Here is a 28000-nt window from a genome sequence, read left to right on the forward strand (position 1 = left end):
TGACAGGGATCTGCTGACCTCACCCTGTCTGTTAAAAGCTGCTTGTAGACACACACCGGACGAACTCCGTGATACTACTTCATATTTGTTTTTGTCTAGAGATAAAGAAACAGATTCCCATTTCACATGCAGTACATGTGTGCTAGACGTAAAGTAGGCCAGACACTCTCAAAGAGACAAAAGAAATTCTAAATTTTATTGCTCTAAGATCAGCAATAAATTAAGTGAACCAGTCTGACAGCATGACAGAATCAGGACTTGTCTTGTACAAAGCAAGTTATAACTGTCTAAGCTAAAAAAAATCTTCATTGTAAAATATTTATTGTTCAAAATAGGATACAAATGTCCAAAACAAACATGACTATCACCAATTCACTTGTTTATATTATATACTTTCAAAATTATAAATAAAATAATTCCAAAAATGCTTTTAGCAGGCTGCACACCAGGTGCTGAAAAGGGCAAATGAAAAAATGTAATGTTGAAAGATAAAAGCTTCAACAAAATAATACAACAGCAGAATCCACAGATTAAATATATGTCCATGAACCGGCACGCATTAGCAAAGATAAAACGAATTGAATTGGACAATGAACCAATTAATGTTAGAACAAAACAGAAGGGGTGAAAATGAAGGGCGAAAATACATGTGAATGTTTTTTATGTTCTATGTTCAACAACTTAGTTTAGACAGTCACCTGATGTGAATGTGGTTCTACCTGTTACTTTATTGCACCAAGAACTGTAGATCAAAACCCCCATGAAGATGTAGTCACTATTCAGAGTTTAAATCTGATATGAAACTGTCACAACTACGTCCTTTCACCTTACTAAATTTGTTTTACAAAGCAAGTAACTATTGTCTATTAGCAATTAATTTAATATGTTCTTCATCAAAATAGATTGTTTTTGTCAAATGTGGAATGGAAACAAAACAAATAAAATGCACCGAATGAAAAGTTGCCTGTGGTTATACGTCTGTCAGTCCAAGGCCAGCCTCTTATGTCTACGTCCACGCTCCACATTGTCCTCGCCTGGTACTCTCTAATGCTTACTATTACAACCAGCTTTTCAACATCATGTACAAGTATATACAATTCCCTTTCACATGCCTACATGTCACGTTGCCTTTCAAATTACCTAACTGCATGACCTTCAACCAAACACTTGCTTATTTTTACCTACAGGACAGCTCTGTGCTCGTGTTTTTTTGTACTATTCATTCTTGCGTGCTTCGGATTTATTTAACTAAACTATGTACTTGGGTGCCTTTGTTTCAAAGGACACTTCTGGGAACAGCCTTTCTGTGTTGTTGTTGGGGAGACTTGGGGGAGTTGTCTGGAGGTGGCCACTGTGGTTTAGTTAGCTGAATGTCTTCCTCGAGTTTAAAGGGTTTCTTTGGGGGATCAGCCTGTGGGGGCCAGACTACAGATATTTTGTTGCAGTGTGGCTTGCTTTCATCAAATGTTTTTGTCATTTCGTTTTCACCACTGTGTGTTTTGTCCTCTGAACCTATGGTGCTCATGGAATATCTCCATTCAAGTTTCTCATCTGAGGGGATAGTTGCACCACTTCCTACGGGAGGTTTCTGCCCAAATCCATTATCAGAGTTCCCTTTGGACTTGAGGAGTTGTTTGTAATGGTGTAGACAGTAGAAGTGTCCATGGAGAGAGATGTAGTTTCCTAGGCTACAAGAAAATAAAAAACCTTACATGAACAACTGGAGAACATCAAAAACCCAAAACTATTTCCTTTACATTTTGAACAATTACACTGTTATTTTAAACCTGAGGAATAATTTAATATTTAAATGTTCAAAGAGTTCCTGGTGACTATTTATTTAAACAAGTGCCATATTTACCTTAATTTGTTTCTGCAGTGCTCACAGCAGAAACAGGATTTATGGTACTTTTTTTTGTCCACTATCAGAGCATCCATCGGATAAGCTCTTCTCCGACATACTGTGCACAGCTCTGACTTCGGAACTCGAACCTGTTTGAAAGAGATAAAATGCAAATAGTTTTTTCATTACCCCGTGTGAAAAGCATTTCCTTTGAGCTGCTGCAAAGCGCAACAATGAGCTATAGCGTTTCTTTCAGTTCTCATTATGGTTAATCTTACAAAGCAGCACAATAGATTATGTTTGCATAAAAGGGTAAATGACATGCTTGCATATTTGTTTAAAGAAAACATTTACAATTCTCATGAGAAGCAATGATTCATATTTATCCTCAGGATTTTGTTTTATAAACCCATGTATACTCAAATATCCATGCAGTAGCCTGCATACTGTAATGGTCCTGCTGGAAAGGTACATACACAAAATATGATCCATTTCATGCTTATGTTAACATTTAAAGGCATCACAGAGCTGCTAGCCTGCTACAAGTTTAGTCTTGTTGATTAATACTAACAATTTTGCAGTAAGTAGAAATTCTGCTTTGTAACAAAGCATAAGCAAAAACACCCATCAGTCGTCATGCTGTCCAAGTCTTTACCAGATGAGACAATCTTCGACTCCTCAGAAACGATGTAGCTAAGACTGTTGAAAACTGTCTCATCGTCTGTCAATGTTTCGTAGAAGTTTCTCAGCAACTTCTCCGCGGCATCTTCATCGGAGGTTTCAGTTCGTCTCACTGCTGCAGCTTTCCTTTTAACTGCGTCAGCATAGGAAAAAGGAGTCTGTTGGGTTGACACACTTTCAGAATGCTCGGTGACAGCCGCCCTTGTTCCCCTGACCTCGCTACCAAACCGATCAACGTTTGAGAAATGTTCTGTAATTGATATAGTTTCAGAGAAGGCTGTTGGTTGTGCTGGCACAGTTTCTACTTTGCGTTTCAGCGGAGGGAGGGGAGCGCTCTGCTGTAAGCTTCCCTTTGTCTCTGGAGGACTTTCCCACTTTGAAGTGTCTGCTGTTATTTCACTCAGGCTTGACAGAGGCTCCTCCTGATCCCCTTTTACTTCTCTGGATGAGGAACTTTGCTCACCGAGTTCAAAAACATTTTTAATAGCCTGGATGTCAACTCTTGGCATTTCCTGTTCCAGGATGTCTACTTGTTGATTGTCACAATCTGTGCTTTCAGTGTCATTGTGAAGCCACTCTGTGAATGGAATAAGCTCTTTTCTTTTATATATTTTCTCTTCTGCTGATTCGAATTTGTTTGCAAGACTAGACATGCTCGCTTTGGGAAGTTCATAATTTTCTTTGTTCTTGTTTCCTACCTCACACTCCTCCATGTCTGGGCCCAGTTGTTCAGGGACAGCAATAGGCTTCTTTTGCAAATAGGTCTTATTAATTTCAGCTTTTTGAGCCTCTTCAAAAAACTCTCTCTTTTCTTTGACAGATGCAGATGATGGATCTAAAGTATCTGAAAGTTCAACAAAATCGGGGTCATTGTGACACATTTCATTTGCATTCAAACCCTCTGAAATATCGGCTAGATCTTTTCCTACATGTTCAGTCGGCTGAGTCTCTTCAGATAAACTCTTCACGAGCTTTTCTGTTGGTAGTAATGTTCCTAAAGTCTCAACAACGGTCTCAATTTTGATTTGCCGATGGAATGATGCAGGCGATTCAACAATCTCTGATTTCTTCTCTGAGATGTGCTGGGGAGAAAGAAGCGGTGGTGGGGTAACACCACGGGAGAGCTTGGCTGTTGTGTCTTTGAGTCGAGCCAAATTTTCTGCTCTGTCAAAAGTTGGAGAAGGTGTGATTCTGCTAAGGCGTGATGTTGGGGTGTCACACCTGCGTGGAGGTGGCGTTGGAGGCGTGGGTGGCCTGTGCAGTAGGGTAGGTGACGGAGTAACTCTGTGGGGCGAGTCAGTTCTTCGCGTTGATTCGATGGTGATGAACGTTGGGGAGGGAGAACGCATCCTCAGCGAGGGCGAGGGAGCACGAAGGTCGACGGACTTGAACTGAGTCGTTTCTTCCTTCCTTCTTTCTTGAGAGGTGTTTGTCTTCATCTGGCTCTCAATTTTAGCAGAACCAATACTAATCTTGGAAATTCTAGGTGTCGCCCCACCAGAAATACCTTTTTCAGAGAATGGCTCGCATTCGTGTTTCTCCTTTGTCTCAACAGTTTCTAGATGTGTTAGTTTATCCTCTGCTAGTTTCCTCATATGTGAGAGTATTACTTCATTTTTATGTTCATCACTTTCCACAACAGATCCCTCCAGTTCACATTTTGTCTCTGGACTTACGAGCCAATCTGGGCCAGTATTGAGCAGAGTCTTAACTGATTTAAAATCAGTCTTTTCTGAAACTCTTTGTATCTTTGTGATGTGAGATTCCTCTGTTCTCCTCGTTATGGACTTTACCAGTTCATTTTGTTCTAATTCACCTGTCACTGTAATTGGAACATCCACACTTTCTGCTGGTGGTTCCTCTGCGCTCTGTTGAATAACTGTCACTCCTTTCTTCTTTTGAGGTGCCTTAACATGCTTTTGAACTGCTTTTTGTTGCTGGGAATTCTGATCCTCTTTGCTTTCTGTAGAAATGACTTCTCTCTTGACGTGAATCTTCTGCATTTGGGCATCTGAGATTGCTTCCTGAGTTTGATGAGAGTTTTCTGATGTTTCTGTCTTAGTTTCTACCGCATCTGTCTTTGATTCTGCAGAAATATCTTTACCTTGGCTCGGCTGTGCACCGCCTTTAGACTTTTTGGACTTCTTTTTCTTCTTTGCTGGAGTTGGAGTTTCTGGTTGGCTGTCAGTTATGCTCACAGGAACAGCAGTTGCTGAGGAAGCAGCAAGTGAGGGAGTAACTTTCTTAACCTCCTGCTTTAACTCTGTCTTAGCTTCTGTTGGTTCAGTGAGCACTTTCACCTTTTCCTCCATATCCACCCTCAGAACTTGTGAAACACTCTCGTAGGACACCGTTGTCTCCACTTGCTTTTCTTGTTTATTATTCTTTTTCACCTTTTGATTTGGTTTACTTGTTTTTCCATTTGTATGGGCAGCAGCTTTTTCTGTTTGAATTGACTGATCAGAAGCTTTTTCTTGACTCTTTGTAGGAGACTGATCCGTTTTCTTTTTGTTCTCACGCTGTGGTGATTTTGACTCCTTTGCGTTTTTGTCAGAGGCGACACTCTTTTTATTATTAGATAATTCTGCTGCTGTGTTATCTTTCATCTTATTATTCCCAGATTGTGATTTGCTTGACTTTACATTTCTCTCAGCTATGACAGTGATATCAGATTGTACTATTTTAACGGGAACTTTATCAGAACACGTTTCGCCTCCATTTTTTTGTTCGGATTTGCTCAATCCCTTTGTTGTCTGATTTTTTGAGTCTTTCTTTCCATCAGCATTCATGTTGGCTGTTTTTGCAACATCAGTGATCGAGGTCTGGACTTTGTCAGTTATGACAGATTGAGCAGACTGTTTGGAGGAAACAGCTTTCTGTGTGGTTGTGTGCATCTGTTGTCTAACAGCTGACACAGATGAAGTCTGAACAGAGACAACCTTAGAAGTCTCATTAGAGACTATCTGCTGTTTAGCTGTTGATACAATTGTAGAATCTGTGAGCTTTTTCTGATTACTGGTGCTTACATTGCTTTCAGTGGTATTTGAAATAACAACATGTCTGGATAAATCACCAGAGTCTGCAAGAACATTCAGAGCAGTCTCTTCAGCTCCCTGCTGGGTCATTTCTAATGCATTGTTGTTTGACTGCTCCGTGTCTATGTTGGAAAGCATTTCAAGAGCCGCAGTCACTGAGTCATGTATGAAATTGGGAGTTGGAGTGGTTGGGGGCGTGTTTTCTTCCTTCAGCTTCCGGTACTTTTCTTCTGCTTTTATCAATGGAGTGTTAAATTTACTCATTTTACCTCTCATGAAGGGAGGAGGAGAGGGTGGAGGGGTAAATTTTACAGGGGAGATGTAAACTTTCTTTAGTGGTTGTGGTGACTCAGGTGGTGGAGGGATATCACATGACACCGTTTTTGGTCTATGTGCTGTTGTTTTTGATTGACTTTGGCTCACTTCTATCACTTCCTCTGACTTTATCTCCACCTGTTGTGTTTTCGTCAAGTCCACTTTAGGTTCCAACTTTGGGACTGGGTGTAAAACTGGAGCTTTCACTTTTTTGACTGTCATCTTTTTTGCTTTTCCTGGTGACGGATGAACCGCCTGTGTCGGCATGCTATCCAGTTCTTGTTGAGATGGAGGAGGTGGGAGGAAGTCCTCACTGGTGAGTGGTGGTGGCGGAGGAGGAAGGTGATCAATGTCAGATTCAACAGTGAGAGGAGGAGGAGTGGGAGGAGGAGGTAGGTCAGCTTCTACTAACGGCAGGGGTGGAGGTGGGAGAGGGAGATCAGGTTCTGAAAGTTCTGGTTTTAAAATGTAAACATCAGTTTTCACTTTGGTTTTATCAAGTTTTATTCCCTTTGAGTTCGTCTTTAGATTACGGAACTCAGTCTTCACTGTTCGGATGCCGTGGTTTTGGGTAATAGTTTTGTGCTCCACCACACCTGTTGATTGCTGAGCTGACTTTTTACCAACAGTTTCAGTTTTAACAGCTAGGGACTGATTTTCATTCGATGTTTCCAGTACATTTGCAGTTTTTAACTTTTGTATGTTCCTCTGTGTATCAGCATTTAGGTTTTTAACTGGAGGACTCTGCTTGACTCTGACTCTTCTGTATGCTCCCACTCTGGCTTTGGGAGTTTCGCGTTGTGCTGTTTCCAACAGTGATTTAATAGTCCCTTTAACATCGCCCTTTATCACTTCTTCTTTCTCCTGCTGGGTTTGCTCATGTGTCTCATATAAAGACTTAATTGACATCTTGACATCCCCTTTAATGTCACCCTCAAGGCTTGGGCTTCTCTGTGTACTTGGTGAAGGTGGGGGCTCACTAAAGAGCTGAATTGTTCCTCTGACATCTCCCTGAACATCTATTTCTTGCTGACACGTTTTCCTTAGACTGGAAGCATCTTGAAGGTTTTGCATTGCTGTGTGAATATCTCCCTTCAGTATTTCTTCCTTTTCAACTTCTCTCACTGCTTGCTGTGCCAGCTCCAGAGATTTTAGGGAGGCCTTCACATCTCCAGCAACTAAATCCTCAACAACAGGTTCAGCTTTGGATGTTGCAGATTTCTCAAGAGATCTCAGAGCCCCCTTGATATTACCTGGTATGATATCTGGCCTCTCCATCTCTTTGCAGCACTTCTGAGCCTTCTCCAGACACCGCAGAGCTTTTGGTATGTTACCTTTCACCACTTCCTCTTTCTCTACAACAACTGTCTGATTTACTGATTCAGACAATGAATTCAAAGCAGCTCTTAAATCACCCTTGACTATCTCTTCTTTTTGGAGTCTCTCTAGAGAGACAGTCGGCTCTGACATGAAAACCTTCACTGTGTTGTGAACATCGCCAGGTACAACATCCTCTACTGTGCGCTCAATTTGTGTTTGATTACGGCTGAGGATGAGTTTGGTGCCCTTAATGTCACCTCCGATGATCTTTTCTTTTTCTGCTGTGTCAGGTGGATTCTCATCAGGTCCTAAATGAAGCTGTTTAAGATAGTCAAGGGCTCCAGATTCCATGCACGTAGAGTAAAAGTTGACATTTCCCTTTTCAGTGTCATCTACCTTTATCTTCACTGCCTGATCTGGCTTGTCTGCGCTGGACAGCTTTTGAAGAGCACTCTTTATATCCCCTCTTACAATGTCTTCTTTTTCAACATTAACATTGTCTTGTTTATTCAGAAGGGAATATATCGTCATCTGTACATCTCCTTTTTCATCCTCCTGGATGAGTACTCCATGTTTCGCTGATTCACCCCCTGCGTTAAAAAGATTGTTTAGAGCTTCCCGAACGTCACCTCGTAATATTTCCTCTCTTTCAACACTGCTGGCTCTTTCTTGGTTGAATAGTTGCTGTACTGTTGAGCTGATATCACCCTTCTCCTCTGAATCTATGACAATCTGCTGCTCGTTCCTTTCCTGTCTCTTTAGTAGGTTCATCATTATAGTCTGCAGATCTCCCCTGATAACTTCCTCACGTTGGATCTCTGGAGCCTGCTGATTCATTAGTTGGTATTTTGTCATCCTAACATCGCCAATTTCGTCTGCTTCAATGAGTATTCCCTTAGACTTCACCATTTTCTCACTATAAAGCTCCTCAAGCGTTCCCTTGACACTCTTGCCCAGGATTTCAGTCTTCTCAATTTTTGTCTCATTAAAGTCATCAATCGGTGTTGTTTCAAAGAGCCATGTTGTTGTCTTCACATCTGCTTTGGGAATCTCCTCTTGAGTGATGGTTGTATCCTCGCCCTCATCTGCCTCTTTAATGTGGTCAAGAGGATTTTTCTCAAAGAGCCACACTGAATGTTTAACATCTCCCTTTGCAACCTCCTCCTTTCTAACAGTATCAATCAGATTTTCAGAGCTCATGCTTCTTATTTTATCAATAGACTGTGTTTCAAATCTCCATTTTGCAGTCCTGACGTCACCTTTTTGTATTTCGCTCACATTCACTGTTCTAAAAGATTGCTGTGACAGGGCATCAGACTCAAAACGATGTTTATTCATCCTAACATTGCCTCCTTGAATATCATCCACAGTTTTTATTAAAGCCTTATTTTCTTCAGCAATTCTGTCAAGTGGTTGCGTCTCAAATTTCCACTTGGCAGATGTGACATCTCCTTTTTGCACATCCTGTTGTGTGACAGATTTGATTATATAAACTTCATCTGTGTCCTTGATAGCGTCAAGGGGCTTGGTTTCAAACAACCACCGGGTTCCCACTACATCTCCACGTGTCACCTCCTCACTTGTCACAGTGGTGACCTCATGGTAATGGCCCTCTTTGTCCTGAATGGCATAAAGAGGCTGAGTTTCAAACATCATGGTGTAATTTCTCACATCGCCCTTCTCATCGTCATTACAGGCAATTTTTTGTATTTTCATCTGCTCTGCGTCTGTCTCAGAGGACACCTCATGGATTTTATCCAAAGAGTAGGTCTCAAAAATGAAACGGCCCTTATCTACATCTCCTCCTTGTACATCGTTCACTGTGTGGCTGCTCATGGTTTCCTCTTGGCTATCACGTATTGTATCTATGGATTGGTTTTCAAAGAGCCATTTGCAGCTCACCACATTTCCTTTTTGTATGTCCTCAGTCTGAACTCTCTTGAGCTTTTGCATCGCTTCTTCAGTTGTAGAGGTCATGATATCAGACATTTGGTTTTCAAATATGTACTTCATCCTTGACACATCTCCAGACTCAATGTCTATCTCCGTGACACGTTTGAAAGAGCCCGTCTCCTCCCCAGTGAGGTTCTCCAGTTTCTCTGTCTCAAAGAGGAAGCAAGCCATTCGTACGTCCTTTCCTCTAATGTCCTCTTGATTCACTGTGCATGTTTTCAGAACGGTCTCGCCCTCGTCGTGGATAGTATCAAGTGCTTGCGTCTCAAAGATCCATGTGCACGTTTTGACGTCTCCCTTGCGCATTTCTTCAGATTCATTTTCACTCTTCAACTCAGCTTTTTCATATAAGATGTCCATTGGTTTTGTCTCAAATAGCCACTTACATGTTTTCACATCACCTTTCATGACATCAAGATTTTGACTTGTCTCCACAACTTCTTCATCTTCGATGTTGCTGAAATACTTAATAGCATCAAGAGGTTGTGTTTCAAACAACCACTTTGCAGTTTTAACATCACCAGACTCTATTTCTTGTTTGGATATTCCCTTAATAATCTGGTATTTATTTGTGCTTTCATCAAACTGGTCAATCGGTCGTGTTTCGAACATCCACTTGCAAGTTGTTACATCTCCTTTCACAATCTCCTCACGACGCACTGTTCTCACCTCATGGAAGTGACCCGAGCTGTCTTGCATTGCATATAGTGGTGTAGACTCAAAAAGGTTTTTATTTGATTTTACCGAGCCACATTTTACACCTTCTAAGATAATCTTTTCAGATTCATTCGTCCTGCTTAAATCTGTGCTCTCAAAGAGTTGCTTATAGTTTAAGACATCCACTTTATCAATTTCTTCCAGGTCAATTGTTCTGATGACTTCCTTCTTTTCCTCTCCAATCTGTTCTAGGGGTTGGCTTTCAAATATCAGTTTCTGATGTCTAACATCACCCTTCTCTTCATTAAGTGCTGCTGTTTTCTTTAGTTTGCCCACCTCTGCAAGCTCCTTCAACCCCTCAGTTGGAATAGTTTCAAAATAATGTCTGGCTGATCTCACATTGCCTGTAATAATGTCCTCTTTTGTCAAAGGCTGAGTATTTGAATAATCTTTTAAAGTATCCATTGGCTGCGTCTCAAACACCCAGCAGTTCTTGCGAACATCTGCCCTGTAGCTTGTGCCGTTTTCCTGTCTGAGGTCATCCTCAATATTCACAGTTCGTGTAACTTCTTTCTTTTCCTCTCTTATTTGCTCCAGAGGTTGACTCTCAAAGCGCCACTTTTGGTGCCTCACATCCCCTTTTATTTCTTCATTTATTGCTGCTTTTTTAAGTTTTCCAACCTCAGGGCATCTTTTCCTATCTGCTTGTGGGCTGCTTTCAAAGAAGTGCCTTGCAGATCTAACATTGCCCCCAATAATGTCTTCAATAGACTCAGGTCTGGCATTGGAATCATCCTTCAGAGAATCCATTGGCTGAGTTTCAAACACTAAGCAGTGCTTGCGCACATCAGCTCCAAGTATCTCTTTCTTCTCCATCTGAGAGCTTTCCCACTCATCCAGAGAATTCAATGTCTTTATCTCAAACAGCCACCTGCCCCAGTCTCCCTTAGTACTGTCCTCCATGGAAAGGCTACACACAAGTTTCAGAGAGGTAGGTTCCCTGTTTGTCATGTCTAGAGGTTGAGTATCGAAAAGCCAACGTGAAGCAATGGAGTTCTCCAGCTCAGTTTCTATTTTCCTCACAGACTTGATCTCTAGCATCTGGCTTGATTGTCCCATAATGATGCATTTAAACTGAGTGTCAAAAGTACTTGTTACAATTTTCACTTCTCCATTAATTTCCTCTAACACTGACCTTAGACTCAACAGGTGGCTCTCATCGATAGTCTCAGTGTGGCCGAGGCTTTCCATGTACTGATTGTCGATCATGTAAATGGTAGCATTTTCGTCTTCCTCTGTAAAAACAATCTCTTTGGTTAAATCCTCCTCCTTATGCATTTTGTTTAGAGTGTCCATAGTTTGGGTTTCAAATAGCCATGCAGCAGCACGGACATTTCCTTTGTCAAATTTGTTGAACTTGTTTTTAAATTCTGTCGAGCTGGTATTTTGTGAACCCAGCACATCCATTGGCTTGGTCTCAAACATCCAAGCTGTACGTCGTACATCTTTTCCCAGAATTATTTCCTGTTGAGTTATTTTCTTGTCATCGTCATCCTCATTGGGAGTTTCATCTTTGATGGCATCCAGTGGTTTATTTTCAAACATCCAACGCATTGCCTGCACCTCACCAGGGTGAATCTCCTCCCATTCTACATATTCCTCTTCACTGATCCCAGTGGGACTACAACCATCATCCTCATATATGTACTCTTGGCTCTCTAACTGGTTATTGTCAGTTTCAGTGTAGTCAGTGTAGTACTCTTTCTCAATATTCTTACGAACCTCAGGATGAATGTGCTTGTAAAGACGTTTCAGCTCATTCATACTGCTCTGCTTGAAATAAGCTTCTTTGTTTAGTGAGTATTTGGAGGGGTTTCTTAATTCTGGAGGCTCAGGTGAATAATGGCACGCTGTCATATCATGGCTGTCTGATGACATTTGTAGTAAGTCTGGGGGTGGGGGTGGAAGATAGTCAGAATCATCAGCCGGTGGGGGTGGAAAATCCTCATAATCTGTCACTTCAGCTGTTGTATCTTCTGTTGCTTCAGTAGCGGCTGCCTCACACGCCTCAGTAGTCATTGTGTTGTTTTGTGTCACATTTGAGGACCACTTAGATCGATTGATGTCACGTCCAATCTTTTTAAGGAACAAAAATGATATATGCGGGTAAATAATGATACTGTACTGTAAATACAGCACAGTACTGAGTTGTAAATTGTTCAATCATATTTTGCTTCGCTGTAACACTTGCAAATGAGGTGTAAAAATCGGATCTTAAAAGACGAATAATCCTTTAGGTTACTGTGGGAATAATTACATTTCTTATTATGCATTTTGCAACCCTAAACTAATAAATCAATAGGATGAGTTCAAGCAAGAATCTAGATTTTTCTTAAATCTTAATAACAAACCATGTCTTTGCTAATTATAGAAAGCATTTCACAGCAATAGCCATCTAATGTACATGAAACATAGGCTGGTACCCAGCATTAAATATCAGCGTCACTGTTTACTGTTCATTGTAACAAAGAGCTTTATCAGATTACTGCTGATGCTGAACAGACTGAACATTTCTTACTGAAGCCTCTTACATTAAATTACATTTAATAAACATTCAGAATATTTCTCGTGATTGTTTTATTGTGAAGCAGTAATAAAATTTACGTATTTGAGATTAGCACCAACAGCGATTGTTCAAAAATACATGACAAGTTTTGGTCTGTATTATATTGTTCCAATATTGATATATGATCTTAATTAAGATAACAAATTAGTCTGGCTCCACTGTAAACTGATAAACCAGTTGCTCTTCTGTTGTATTTCTGACAAAGAAACTCATGCACCTTTTATACAACTTTAATGAATATGTACATTTTCTTGAGTTAAAGTTAACAGAATCTAAAATATGCAAAATTAAACATAATTTTCCTTCATGTGTTTAGTTAGGTAACTCAAATGAAATTGCAATGCTTACCAAAACTGGTTTGTGTGGAGCAGCCTCCTCAATTGTCCTTTCAAAGTGAGCCCTCAGTTCTTTTGTAGTGTATCTGGGAAACTCTTCTTCTGAATCATAAATATGAAGGCAGGATTTAATATATTAAACAGTCACAGGGTACAGTATATGGTCAATAATAAAAACGTTATCCCACCTGATTCATTTTGATCGTTTTCATAACTGGATACCAGGTTTCTGTCACTGTGCGAAACCTGTGTGCAAAGTAAGACATGTTAAAAACAAATGAATCAATTTTTCATGAAGAACCCGAACTACCCAACCATACTCATTGGGTGCTAAATGTTCCATGAAATGTAATGTTTTTAATCTCAGCCCAAACAGACAGGCAGACAACAAAACATTAATTACGCAAATGTGCTTGATTGCAATCAGTTACAGTTTTAATTCAACAAGGCAATCAAAGTATTTAGCTCAGTGGCAAAGCCTGACGGCAGGGACACAGTCACAGAACATGATCAGTACCATTGTTTCTTGGTTAAAGTGTAGCTGCTGACTGCCCGGGATGACCTGCCTGCTGCTGCTTGACATTGTCACCTCAGAGTTTGACATTTCCTGTGAAGATAAAGACAGTGGTTGTCAAACACTGAAAAATGTGTGAACAGGACTCACACACGATTCTCTCTGGCTCATTTCACATTGCCCTCCCTGTCAAAGCAACAGATGTGAGTTTAGTCCACTCCAAATACTCCACCAGCCAAAGCTTAATAGTACACAACTGAATACCATGCAGAGAAGAGACTGGAGCAGATTGCTCAATGCAGTTTGAAATGACTAAACACAGATAGATGCCAAAGATGACAAAGTATATGTGCCAAAGTATTCAGCCACATTGTACCGTAGCAAAATTAAAAATAAATTCTCTTCCATTGCTTTGTTAAGTTCTACCAAATAGTGCATCTCCTAAGAGTTATTACGAGTAAGTACCCTGGAGGTCATACAGTGTCTGTAATGGCTGTTACCCACACACCTTGCTCTGCTATTGGTGCACAATTAGGTAATAAAAGCCCCGTATTAATATTTAGTCTAATTATGCATGCTTTCTTGGCAAAGCTTTCTGTGCCGTGACACAGCATTAGTGAAAAACTAAGTGGACAGGGGCAAACTGAAAGCCGGTCAAAGCCAGCTCAGGACAGAGAAAACTGTCATTTAACCTTTGGTGCTTTTAGTGTTAGTCTGTATTGTATATGCAGTGTTTTGATATGTGTACCTGCACAGATCTGTGATGAAAATGAAACTGGGTTACATTCTGTGATGTTGCAGTTTCCTGGTTCTCAAATTGTTTCCTCACACTGGCAAGTCCCCCAGGCAGGGAACAGACCTCGGACTCCTCCATGACCTAATGAAGCAGGAAATATCATTAGCTGCTTCTACTTCTACATGACCTGAAATCAAACGGATGCTTAATAGGACTGTTCTTTTTGGTATGCGTGTAGCTCAGGCTGCTGTCAAATGTGGTGCAGCAAAAGCTACATGGAGTTTGCCTCCGCTCTCTGATGTCACACACACATACACAGCCAGCAATGTTTTCTGCAGCCTTCCTCTATATTCTGCCCTGGAAGGGTAGTCTCATATTCCAACTCTATTTATATGTATATAAGACTGCTGACCCCCTTTTTTCAGCTGCAAAACTGTCATCACCTCCTCTAATGCTGCATCACAATATCAACAATAATGGTGACAATACCAGCTCAGTGCAGTCCAGCTACTGTGCAGTCCTACACAACATACACCAAATAAGTAAACCTATACAATCAACCACAGAAAGTTGGCTTCTAGCTACACAAAGGAGGCAAATCTGGCAGGTAATGTGTATGTCGCAGGTGTAACAATGGATGTCCATGCACAAGGCAATGTACCCTGCTGGGGATGGTGTTGTCTGCTCGCTTGGAGACAGCTGCCTGGTACATGACCTCACAGTTGGTCAGTGGGATGACCCCTGAGTCCACAGAGTGAATCCGGTTCCTCTGGCTTATATCGCTTTCAGGAAGTCCTGCCCTGGTCAAACTTGTGCTGCCAGCAGCTAAGGCACAAATACCCAACAAACTGTTAAGGAAAGTAGTTTTTTTGCATTTGTTATTATGTGTCATCTGTCAATAAGAATATAGGCAATATGTAGTTTTGTCAACACATACAAGAAAAGCACAGCAAAGGGTCTGAGGCATTTTACAGCAATCATAATGCTTTCAAACTAAAGGTACCAGTTATTAAACCATTTATATTGTTTGTTCCATTTGTAGGTACACTCACAAGCTCACAGACTACAAAGCTTTACAGGGACATTATTAAAATTAATCACTAGTCAGGGGACATTCAGTCATTCACAGGATGTGTAGGACTTGTTAAAAGAGGTTTTTACTAATGTACAGCTATATGTTGTTCTATCATGATGTGAGGTGATCAGATTTTGTTTTAAAATGAAAAACTTCTGAACCCCACGTGCTCCCATAGATCAAATTAAGTTTTGCTATATGTGTTCTGTGGGCAGTAGTAGATATTTGTTGTTGTTTTTATTTTGTATCTTAGCCATTAATGAACTTGGATATGAATATATGAATACACACACATACATTTCACACAACCTGCAACACCAAATGACATAAAAACACCACCAATTTTTAATCAGGTCAAGTTACAGGTAACTAAAAGTATTATACTACTCAAGAATAAATGTAAATTAATGTTGCTTAAAAATCATACTGATACAGACTGTTTCCTGCTTATCACTGGGATGTTTCATTTGTATCTAACCAGTCAACTAGGATGATATATTTTAGACCTGGAGAAATGGTTGACATTCAGTAAATGAATCAGACTATTAAGAGCGACCACTTGGTCTTACACAACGTCTAAAATTAAAAACTTTAATTACATCTTTTAGCTCAAATCTTTCAGCAGTGACACTTTATCAGAGGACAACTCTTCGCTCCAGAACATACCAGTTAAGGTTTTGAAGCCACACAGACTCAAAGCTGTAAACTGTGGTAGGAACAAAAATTTGTAGCCAAAAAAAAATAAAATCTCTCGGCAGTCTAAGGCTATCTCATGACACGCTGGCTTGGACTGCGAGCTCGAATAACAAGAAAGCGAAATAATGTAGGCGCCATGTATTTGCAAAAATAAACCAATCCTATTTTAAACTTCACCATGAAGGCTCATGTTTCTCTGTGAATTACAGAGGAAAGCTGGGAGGTCGCGGCTTTCCGTATTTTATTTGTGCCTTTATTTGTAGTTACTCTTTGGTGCTCCTCGTTTCATGGCTAGCCTGCTGACGTGTAAGTAGAGCAACATGGCACCTAAAGCACTGGCCTTGGCACGAACAGCTCTGCAGTCTTTTAGAAATTAGTTAACGGAATACATTTAATCTCTCCCCAAGCTAAAAATTCAGTTGATTTATTATTTAGCTCACATTTGATTTTTCTGCCTGTTTGACTGATGATTTACATCAATCAGCCACAACATTAAATCCACCTGGTGGATTTAATTTGAATAGATTAGTTGATGGAAGTTGCTGTGATTGACATGTGCCAGAACACACACTGAATCTCAGTTTGTGTGTGAGACTGCACAGCATCTCACAAACCCGTGAGTGCCCATGCTGACCCCTCTCCACCACAAAATGAAAACCACCTGATGAAGTTAATGTGGTGGCTGCACTGTGTATATTTTGTCAATGTATTCTAAGCAGCATGAGGATAATGTTAATGAATTTGAAAGTTGATGTAAAGATTCAGTGACATTCTTCCTTGAGGTTTATCGTGACTGCAGGTATCAAAGACATTTATAATTGATTCTATTTAGTTTGCATGCAGAATTATTTACATAAAATTCAGAATTTCAACACCAAAACACAATTACTGCATTCATTACCTACCAGGTAAGGAGTGAATTATAAAAATATGAACTCAGCAGGTAGAATCCCACACAAAGGCAACTGTACCCCCTCCCTGCAGGGTCTTTCCAAGCCAAAAGCAAATCCCAGTAAGTTTTGGAGACCAGCTCCAGTACTATGTGTTCACTCTGTCCAACAAGCAGACAGTGACAGCTGATTTTATTTTAGACCCTCCGCCCACTTGCAAAAGATGGACCTAGGGTGGATTTTTTTTTTTTTTTAGAGACTGAGGTCTCCAAGCCTCCTATGTCAAATGCCCAGAAAATCTATATGCAAATGCTTCCTGTGACTCCTCTGCAGACACTTGTGTACTTATAAATCAGGTCACCCCGGTTTCATCATCATGGCCTCCATCAGGGTGCACTGCATACTCCAGCAGCTGTTACCGCCTGTCATGAAATGCCAAAATATGCACATACAAATCCACTACAAATATTCACAGACTCTCTCATTATTCAGTGCTTCTGTTAATACCAAAGCTGTAAAAAATGAATGTCGAGCAGGTGCAAATCCAAGTGAAATGTGTGCATTTGGTCTGAAACTAGGTGAGTGATGTAATGGTATTTATCGAGCACAGGAGGTTTAAGGGAACCGTAAATATGACAAGACACACCTCTGAGTGTGGACGAGCTAGCCAGCTCATCTTGTTTGGCCCAGCTAGAGACGATGGCGCCAGCCTGACTCTGGTATCTCATGGAAGCTGGGCTAGTGTTTGGACACCAGACGTGTCTGTCAGACGTCTCTACAACCGCATTCATCTGCAGCATGTGTAACTCATACCTGCATTTCCATGGGATGTTTTAAAGGGACCTTCTGGGTTCCGTGCTCCCACCAAACCAGCAGATCCCGTTCATTAGTTTTACTAATAATTTAAAACATATGTGTAGGTTATCTGGTTAATCTTAGTGAAAACCACACATTTCTTTCAATCAAAAATTAACAGAAGAAAGAAAGTACTGTGAAAGAAAGCTGAACGTTTGTGTGAGTGTAAGTGTTTTGAGGTCTCATGTTCTTTTCATGATGATCTTGGTTTTATTCAGTTTGAAGCTGGTCCTCTGTGATCCATGGCAGAGTTAAGCCATGCAGTGAGGGCAGAAGGAAAGGAAACATAGCAAATTCTCTCTCTCTCTCTCTCTCTCTCTCTCTCTCTCTCTCTCTCTCTCACACACTCACACACACACACACAAAGAAACAAAGAAGAGCACCGACAGCAGGGATAAGAAGCGATTTCCATCACATACAACTGGCTTTTACATATTAATAGACAAGCTGTGCCGAGATGGAGAGGCCAGTCTCATGAACTTTGAGCCAAATATTGTATTTTAGTACACAGCAGGTCGTACACACATTTTAGGTAAGTGGGCTACATTTCCAAAGTAAAAGTTTAGATAGTTAACAAAGAGAAAATACTGGAAACTTATATAGTATTGGCTGTGTATCCTGTCCATATGTCCAGTCTTCATGTTCCATAAAGATTAAAACAGGTCCACAACAGAATCATTTCGGCTCTTTACTCCAGGACACTGGGTTTGAATGAATGACAAATCAGTTTAAAAAGCTGACATGCAGCTCTGTCTGAAGAAGGGTAGAGTAGAAATCTTACACAATGGAGGGAATCATAGTAACTTTACATTAAATATGTTTTTAATTGCAGCAGAACAATTCCCAAACTGTACGCCCAATATAACCATCAAAATAAATGCAAAAGCTGGAACTGTCTCGTAGTTGTTTAATTTTCTAAAGTGCTAGAGTACAGAGTCAAAACTAAAAAATGCAACCAACAATTGACCACGAGAGAGCATTAAATTGGGAGGGGGGTGACCTTGATCAATAAGAACTCATCAATGTGACAAAAATGAACAATTTACAATGAAGAAAGATAGGCTGGTTGAATAAATGCTGTTTGTTCTCTCTGTAACGTCTGACAACATGCCCTCAAGCAAGGCACCGCACCCCTCTGAGGAGAAGCTCATTGCCAGCCAGCAGTGTCTGATGGAAACCCTTAAAGTGCGAATTTGTAAACCTCATTCCTTTTTAAACTACTTTCCCAGGCCTTTGCTGTAAATATATCTGTGAGCTTTGTCACAGTGCCTGATTAAACATGTTGGAAAATCCCAAAGGAGACGACTTTGAGCTATTTACATTACAACATTTAATTAGATTTCTGAAGAAACAAAGGAAATGTCACATTCACAAAGTCTGACAGACATTTCTGCCTGATACTCTGTGATGACAATACTGAAAACCAATAAGGCTTAAAGGCAATGACTAGATTATAGTGAAATAATATCAGAACCTAAAGTTATATTCAGTAACAGACTGTAACAATGTAATTTTCATATGCATATGTGTAATATCAGTGTCCTAATGTGAAGGTTTTCCAACATTACAAATATAAAACAGTCTGCATGAGGCAGCAAATGTCTGTATAATAGTTAACTAGGATCAACATTTTCTGCACATAATTTCTTTCTCTGTACGCATTGTAAACAATCTAATCTAGATCTAATGTTTTAGATTGATACAGTCATCAATATCATAATCATTTACTGTAATAACTCTTATAAATGCAGCATGACAGTCACTGGATGGCTCCTCTTGTGTTTTTCACCTCTCTTCTTCATTATTGCTGCTACATAAATTAATGTCAGATGCATTTCAGTTGCACCGTGTGAATACATCTACACCGTGGGTGTTTTGGACGGCAAATATTTTAAAGTTTTTGTAAATTCTGTTGAAATATTGACACTCACTTTGATCCTCTCCCCAGTAGAGGTTTGGTGAAGCTCACATCAGTGAGCACTGCGTGAGGACCACAGGCACATAGCACCATGGCCTGCATGACAATGAGCTGCATCTCCACCAGATGCCATTAGAAGTGAGGCTATGAATCATAAGGATCCTTGTATTCACATGGTTGCAAAGAAAAGCTTTTTATTTGGGTGCAGATTTCTTTTTTTCTGCTCTTGAACTCAATTCTCTTTTACAGTGATGAATTTTAATAAATAGTTAGAGCACTCCACTTCTCTTATGGTTTCTCTCCCTCAGACATTTCTAAATTAATTTCTTATTGCTTTGGCTTTTGACCATGTCAAGTGCAACACTATGAAATGATCTAGAGAAAGTGGATCCCCCAACAAGCCTAACAGATGATGTCAGGTGTCAGAGGCCAGTGATATGTTGTATTTTAGGAAGTGGCTGGAGGCTGTGGCGTCGTGTAGCGTAGCAGCGGCTTCTTTAGGCTCCTCACACTCATCTCTGTGTGTGGCTGTCTCTGCTACACACAGAGAGTATCACTTTGTGCTTTTGGCCACAGGCCACCTGGTTGTACTGAAGAGAGTCGTACACTTACAGATATCCAGGATTACCAGTTAACAAACCTTTAATAATTGTACTGGGAGGTTTATCCCATAAATGAGAGGGGGGAAAATATCTTTATGCTGTCAAACTTATAAAAGTAAGTAAAAATATATTACTCTGATGAGAAAGTCAACTACGAGAGGGAGTTTATTGACAGGAAGGCCATTATTTTTGGCAAGACAGGTCTCCTGTGGTCCACAGAAAACACTGCAATACCTAATATTTACCAGGCAGAGACCAGAGTCTCTTCTGTTTGCCTTTAAATCAAAACAATCAAAAATATCAAGTCATGTTTTCTAATAACAGTTGTTTATATTTGCTGGGGTATTCCTCCTTTAACAGCTCTAATCCAGTTCACTTAAAAACCTCATCTTGAAGCTTTGATCTAGTGATAATGCATTTGCAATGAAGACAATTATTGCTGTAATACAAAAACAACAATTATAGATTGTTCATAAATGGCATTGTTGAAAAGCCTTTTACTTATAAGGTGAATTGCAACTGTCACACCTGCAGTTTGGTCACATACAGTACATTCAAGATGTAGTATGTCCTTTGGGTTTTATTATATGGAACCTACCGACTGACACCAACATAAAAATGATACAGTGTCAAAGATACAGTATATCTTTCTATATGTAAATGATCTCAGGGGGCAACAGAAAGCTGGCTATGAGGATATGCTGCTTAGCTACTAATGGGCACCTCAGGGCCCAGAAATCTTCCCTTAGACTTTTAAATTGTTTGCAAATTAAATAAATTAAAGGTGCTTCTCCAAATGCTTTAGGAGCATATTAGTGGAGAAGCCTGAACATGAGGCAGTGGCACCTTTCTGCTTAGAACCTGCAGACAGAAACCTTCATACACAAAGCTCAGCCTTCACATCAAAACAGTTTGACGGACTGAAACCAAATTCTTGCAGGAGAAGAAATGCTAAACATGCTTCTTAGAGGTGAAGAATAACACTGAAAGCAGAGATCCTTGGGAGGCCTCTTCCAACAAATCAAAGCATGTCTTTCCTAAGCGTCCATGCTCATTTTCATATTGACACGGCGATCTCTCCCACTACCACTCACACAAAAGCATGCAGGTGCTTTTGCTTGAGGCGTCAATACGGAAAATCATTTTGAACTGTCATGCCAACTCGCCAGCTTTTTATTTTACATGTAACGCTGCTGTGCACAGATTAGATGCTCATTTTAGACCTGAGGTCGTCTTTAGTATTTAGAAGGCAGTTAAAGCGTCCCAGACTCTATGTTTGTCCTTGATATATTTAGTGTGGTGTTGGGTCACTGGTTGCTGTATAAAGGTGGTTTCCAACATGATTACTGAATCACTGAAAACAGCGCACACACACACACACACACACACACACACACACACACACACACACATGTACGCACAGTCAAAAATTATAAACTGAATGGAAAACCTGCAGGCACAGAAACTGAAAGCAGTGGCATCACTAGATATATTATATAGTGTGTTTATAGTATATCATGTCATGTGGTAAACCAAGAAGCACCTCTGTATGTTTAGATAGTCAACCTAATTCGCTTAATAATTTAATCTCCATCTCATTCATCTGAGAAGCACAAATGTCTGTAAATGTTTGTGCTGATCCATCAAGTAGATGCTGCAAAACAAATCCATTCAACAGAATGAAAGCAGATGAACTATTCCTTTAACATAACGTTTCAATAGAGTCACAAAAAAAAAGAAACATAATGTCCCATGAATTTAAAGACTTGTCGCTGCAGACCCCCAGTTGTTATTGCTTACAGTACATCACAGAGCCAGACTGAGCTCCGAGTGTTTGCGTCTCATAAGACACTGAAGACAGACGGATTTCTGTGAAAGCGCCAATCTCTCACTCCCAGCTGTCCAAAGCTGGCCTTTAGGAAAAGCCTCATTGGAGAATACTGATGGACAGAATGGAAAGAGCTCATGTGTGAATGTCATGGAAATGAGCATTTAATTTGTATTGCAGCTCTCTCCCGTCTTTTATGTGCTCATTACTTGAGGCGTAACAGGCTCTTTATGCGCTCTTGGTGCATTGTGCTCTCTGTTTTCTTGCCGATGTCTATCTCACTGCACACGTTCTGAGAATGACGGTATAAAAATACATGGAAATTATTTACATAACTGCGAGGTTAGAGAAGGAAACAAAATCATTTTTCAACTTAAACAATGTTCATCACATATTTCACGTAGAATATGCTGTATGTCGCTGTGCTGAAACTTAAGGGGCTGTTATAGAAAAAAAACACACATCAAGGTCACACATCAAACCAAATAAGGCATCTTTGACATCCTCAACCTGCTTCTGTCTCTGTCCAGACATTCTCTGGTGCTCACATTATGACACCACAGTTATTTACAAATTCATTTTAAACATACTATGAAAATGGAATAAGTGTCAATATATCACACCGAGGTTATTGATGCACAGAGGCAAGTTTCCACTGGAGCAGATGATCAATTCTTCCTGGCCCCTTACTACACACACACACACACACACACACGCAGCTACTGTGAGCTTTCCAGCCTCTAGCGAGCTCCCACCGCTGAGAACAAAAAGCCAGCAGCACTTTATTTCAGATGCTCAGTGGAGTGGGTCCAGTCTCTGCTCACTACAAACTGTGTGTGTGTGTGTGTGTGTGTGTGTGTGTGTGTGTGTGTGTGTGTGTGTGTGTCTTTATGTTATTGCTTCTATAGGTGTTTGTGTGTGATAGTAATTGGATGAATGCTAATAAACCTGTGTGGCTGATTTTTTTCTACTGACTGGAGGGTGGAGCAGGCTTTTTTAGCAGACTGGAATAATACATTGCCACTGTTTTTATTATCTTCTATTTCTTTAAATGCTTTTCTTTCATGTTTTTATTTATATTTTTGTTTAATTATATCAACTCATTTATATCCATCGTATCATTATTATTATCTTCATCTTAGTCTTATTGTCTTGTTCTTAACTTCTCAATCATCTGTATATAACATGCTGTATAATAACATTTTGATTGATTGATTAATTGATTGTCCAAGATTTACTTTGGACTCTCTCACATTTCATACATTTTTTCTCATTTGTCTTATTCTTAAGAATAAAAAGATGAATAATTAATAATGGTAATGAATATGATAAATTAAAGTACAGTTCTTTAATGTCTATAAAAAAAACTCATACTCACACAGACACACACACACACACACAATGCATCATCCTCGCAGCAAAAGGCTGATATGTGTTGCCCTCCCTCCCATCTGCTCAAGGTTAGCATGTGACTGGAAGGCACCAAGGCATTTTAAATATTTCAGCATGTTTGCTGAACTGGGGCAATGGGACTGCAATGCAATGACCTCTATACACAAACCAAAGAAAACCTCCAACAATAACCTGGGGTAGTATTCACCATCTTCCTTTTTGCGAGAAAATATTGGCAATATGGTGTGTTTTCAGTCCTTTTGAAAAAAATAAACTGCGATATAAAGGACCAAACAGACTTTACAGAAAAAAGCTGAACTTGTCATTCAGGGCTGCAGCAAAAATGTAACACCCTGTCACCCTGTTTGAGACTGACACCAGGTCACAGCAAACAAGAGGTAGAAAACTGAATGAAGTCAAAGTCATTTCCCACCTAAATTCAGCCTGTGGTATTCAAACAAGTATGACAAACATGAACACTTTATACACTTTAGCATGATATAATAGGCACTACATTATATTACAATGGCTCTGCAGAAAAGATTGATCTCCCATGCTGTTCACTCCACGTGTCCCGCCGCAATTTAACTTATATGAAGGAAAAGCAAATGTGTAGAAACCAGTGTTACCGCTTTGTTGAATCTGGGTCATTATTACAGAGGAGAAACATCATTAAAATAAAATAGCAGGTATGCGTTCCCTATGATCATCGTGTGGCGCTGTGGCACATACTGCACAGCGCTGCTGACTGTGTCCACCCACTGCTGTCCATTAATTACGGTGTCAGGTTGCTGTAAAATATTCACGCAACACTTTAACCCTCATTAGATAAGACTTTGTTTCTGAACCCGTGAGGCTCTGCATATCCCAACAAGCTGAATTAAAGAAGGAAAAGGATAGTGTGGCAGCTGAAAGGTCTTTGCTGCCTGGAGGAGACAACAATCAGAACTTGGAAATGTTGACAGAGGAAGGTGACAGCTGGAAAATGGTCAGGGATACCTCTGATGTCCCATCCCAGTCCGTTCAGATGTCACTCATGAATATTTCTGAAATAAGCAGCTGAGACAATGATACAATTAAATGTGTGCAACAAAATTGCACAACATCACCAGCAACATTCATGGCAACAAGGTTGTATATTTAGGCCCTGCTTGTCCTATGACACAGTCAGGCCTGACACCCAATCTCGGCACCAAAAGCCACGACGGAAAGTCAAAAAGAACCTAAAAATAACTGTCTCAAGTGACAAAAGACTAAGCACCATGACTCAAGATGGGTGACCTACATTCCTGTCAAATGTTCAGCGTGGTCGAAAGCATCCTAATAACAAATCAGTTAATACATTGATCTGCGTCTTGTGGCGAGTGAGAGTAGGGTTGAGTGTTTATAAAATTAATGAATTAAAATGAATTCTAATCTCATCTACTGTTTCCTTGTGCTATCTAGATCAGAGATGACAAAACTGTCTTTGTTTCTCTGTGCTGGTGTCTATTCATCTTCCCCGAGTCCTGTCCTTTTTCCACTTGTCAACTCTTTCACACTCTATTTACAGTCTATTGACAGTGTTGTTCCATTTCATTCTGGTCATTTCGCTGCTACAAGCTGTTGCAAGGACAAGTAGCTCGACCACATGTTTGGTTCAGTGTATATATTCAGCCGAACTCCAGCATCAGGTTGAAGCTATTTTGTAAGTCATGACCTTACTTAGTATGCTGACCCATACTTCTGCTGTGGCCCAGTTACCCATCGCATGAATGAACCTGCATCAGTTGGTTGAATTCTACAAGTCTGTATCAAAGACAGACTTTTATATTATAATTGTATTATAATTCTGTGCTAATGTAGATAAAATAAACTTCTTATGTCAAAAGAATAATAATTAAAAATAGACTATGTTAATGTATGTTAGAGCTGTAATTACTTGCAAATTTCAGGGCTTGGTTTGACCAATTTTTGATAATTTTGATCAGAATTAATTTTCAACAGTGCGTAAAGTGAGTATGTTTGCTTCAACTTTAATATTACATTAACTGCTATCAAATTTTAAAGGTACTTTCCAGTCAAACTAGAGCTGGAAAAGTTTCTCACTGGCTCTTAAAAAGAATGAAATTAAACAAACCAAATATAAACCAAATATTTTGACAGTTACATCTCGATAATTGAGTTTTTTGCATATGAAGCTATTATAAATGATGCTACAATGTGGTATAGTATGAATAGATTCTGTGTACCTCTAATGCTCACAGTGCTGTGAGGTAGACATTTGCATGCATGCTGACAAGTCTTGCCATTAAAATCCTTGTCACATCACAAATGCACAACAATAACAAAACAAAACAAAATTCAAAACCTCAGCCACCTTTAAGCATTAAACCGTGCAGCACAGTATTCAGTGAAACTGGTGTAATCGGGAGCTACACACAGTTCATTATGTGATAAACTTGTGGGTGTACGGTTTAACTTCATAAATGCATCACAGCAAATATACAAAGCTAATTAATTGGGCAGTCATGAGTGACTCAAATCTAATGTAGCATTAAACTGCGATATACAAGTGAGAAACAGAGGCACAATAGCATAAACATAAAGTAGCTGCACCCAGTAGACTGTGCGGCACTTGGGGTAAATTCAAACATAACCACAAGACACATTTTTCTCTCCACGTCAGTTACCAGACTGCCCATAGTGATTTATGTTAACTGAAATTGTTTACTAACACAAGTGCCCATTATGCAAAATGGATCATGATTAATTAATCTTTGCTGCAGTGTGAGTGTCTTGCAGAGTAAGCATATTAAATCATAAGTCGCATCAGCTTGAACCGAAGTAGAAACATATCACCGCTGCATTAGATCCAGCTCATGAGCGATTAATAATAGAATCAGAAGATGTGCAGTGGGGTCATGAATGAATGTTGAATGTTTTATTCATGTTGTTTTAGAGGCTCACAGTGTTTTTATGGAATCCGTGCATTTCAAGCATTCATTTGAAATAAAGTGCAGCTAATGTGCGAGGTACATAACTCCACAACAATATTTCAAAGAGCTATGGACACGAGAGTGATCAAACACAATCATCCAGCAGCGGGGGGACCAAAGGTGTCTCTACAGCATTTGCCAAACATAATAAAGGATAAGGATAATTAGTTCTATTATGTCTGGATAATCAGGTTGTGTTAGTATGAGAAACCTACAAACAAAACAAGTCAAGACAAAATGCAGAGTCTCCTGGTTTTGGTGTGAACCTCTCAGCCATCCAGTGGCAAAGTACAGTTACTACAGCATTAGTCTGGCTTACGTGAAGGCTGGGAATTCATTAATTTCCTCTGTCAGTGTCATGAGGAGTTCAGGAGAGGATACACAGTTTATCAACAGCAACACAGATTCAGCAAGTCTCCATCTTCTTGCTTAATGACTGAGTCTGTTTCCCTATTGACCTAAACATAAACACTCCTTGATTCACGTTCATCACACAGCACAACATCCTCAACATCCACTACACAGCAAGTTGCAGATTTTAACAGAAAAAAAATGTTTTTAATTCCAGGGATTGGACGTCTGTGCATATATCAACTGTAATATCTCATGGCTGTTGGTCCTACAATGCAGTCTGAATGCAAATGAGCTACATGCATAAAGCCAAGCAGTCTGCTGAAAGAGTAATTCACTGCCTTAGTCCCACACAGGGTAATGTACAGTCAGTACTTCTGGTTTCATTATTTATGTAAAACAGTACTGGCTGTGTTCTGTCAGATGAGCTGAGAGATCTGAGGAAATCTTTATTCTGGAGGCTTTTACGCTACATGCCCATTTGACATACACACTGGTTATTTCAAACTAAATCAGGATTCACAACGAGCGCACATTCATTTGTTATAGTTGTCACAAACACCCTGTCATTCACATTCATCAGCAGTTGACAGTGTTGGAATAGGACATGATTGGATCCCACACACTGCTAACGGTGCATTCCTGCATTCTGCCAGATTGTCTTCCTCTATGGGAATCGTTCGTGTTGGAGTGATTAAACTCATTGTTCTTCTCACAGTGTGAAATTACCGGGAACAATAGCAGACAATGAGAAGTCAACTCAAGGTTTGGTTATTGCTAAAAATGAAAAAAGAGCTTTAAGAAGTGAACCACTTTACATTTATGCCCACTATGTGGACATGTAAGCAAGATCCAGTAGAGGAAAGACAGAATCACATGCTGGTGAATAATGGAAATATAATATTGTAGACATTTAACTTTGATTAATTCCAAATATTATCATATCTATAACTCATTTTTAGCATTTTCTTTTTACAATGATGATTTTCATAGCGCAAAAGCTGTACACACAGCAAACATGGCAATCCTCTTTCACATTACATGTCAAATATTGATTAGTAAAATCTTTAAGGTGAGAAGCACAGCTTATTTTATATCACATGTTTATGCTATACATGCTCGTGAGCGCTTTTAAACGGGGTATTCACAGTAAATGATAATACACAGATAATGCTCTTAGGGCAAACTGCACATAAGTGTCAGTTTGGGGAAGAGCAGAAATATGGGAGCCAATGATGAAGTGAAATGCCTTCATTGAATATATCAGTGTGTCTTTCTGTTCACATATTTAAAACGACTTATTACACAGAGACATAAATACTCACATTTGTTGAATTTAAAGTTGATGATCCTCTCTAATCCACGTTCAAATACTGAAGCATCTTTAATCCAGATGTTAC

The 28000-nt window shown here is 39.8% G+C and overlaps 1 protein-coding gene across 2 annotated transcripts; it reads right to left on the reverse strand.

Annotated features, from left to right (window-relative positions):
* Positions 1–238: 238 nt before the first annotated feature.
* xirp2b (xin actin binding repeat containing 2b) lies at positions 239–28000 on the reverse strand. Of its 2 annotated transcripts, XM_026377365.1 has the most exons (9): positions 16692–16809; positions 14677–14840; positions 14028–14156; positions 13283–13372; positions 12954–13011; positions 12779–12867; positions 2499–11940; positions 1862–1992; positions 239–1688 (listed from the first exon to the last, which is right to left on the reverse strand). In XM_026377365.1, the coding sequence occupies exons 2-8, from the start codon at positions 14725–14727 to the stop codon at positions 1901–1903; spliced, it is 9951 nt and encodes a 3316-aa protein (XP_026233150.1). In that variant the 5' UTR covers positions 14728–14840; positions 16692–16809; the 3' UTR covers positions 239–1688; positions 1862–1900. The 2 variants fall into 2 exon arrangements, with proteins under 2 accessions (XP_026233150.1, XP_026233151.1); XM_026377366.1 differs by lacking the exons at positions 14028–14156; positions 14677–14840; positions 16692–16809 and adding an exon at positions 27926–28000.

Source organism: Anabas testudineus, chromosome 21, assembly GCF_900324465.2.
Source record: "Anabas testudineus chromosome 21, fAnaTes1.2, whole genome shotgun sequence".
NCBI classification, from domain to species: domain Eukaryota; kingdom Metazoa; phylum Chordata; class Actinopteri; order Anabantiformes; family Anabantidae; genus Anabas; species Anabas testudineus.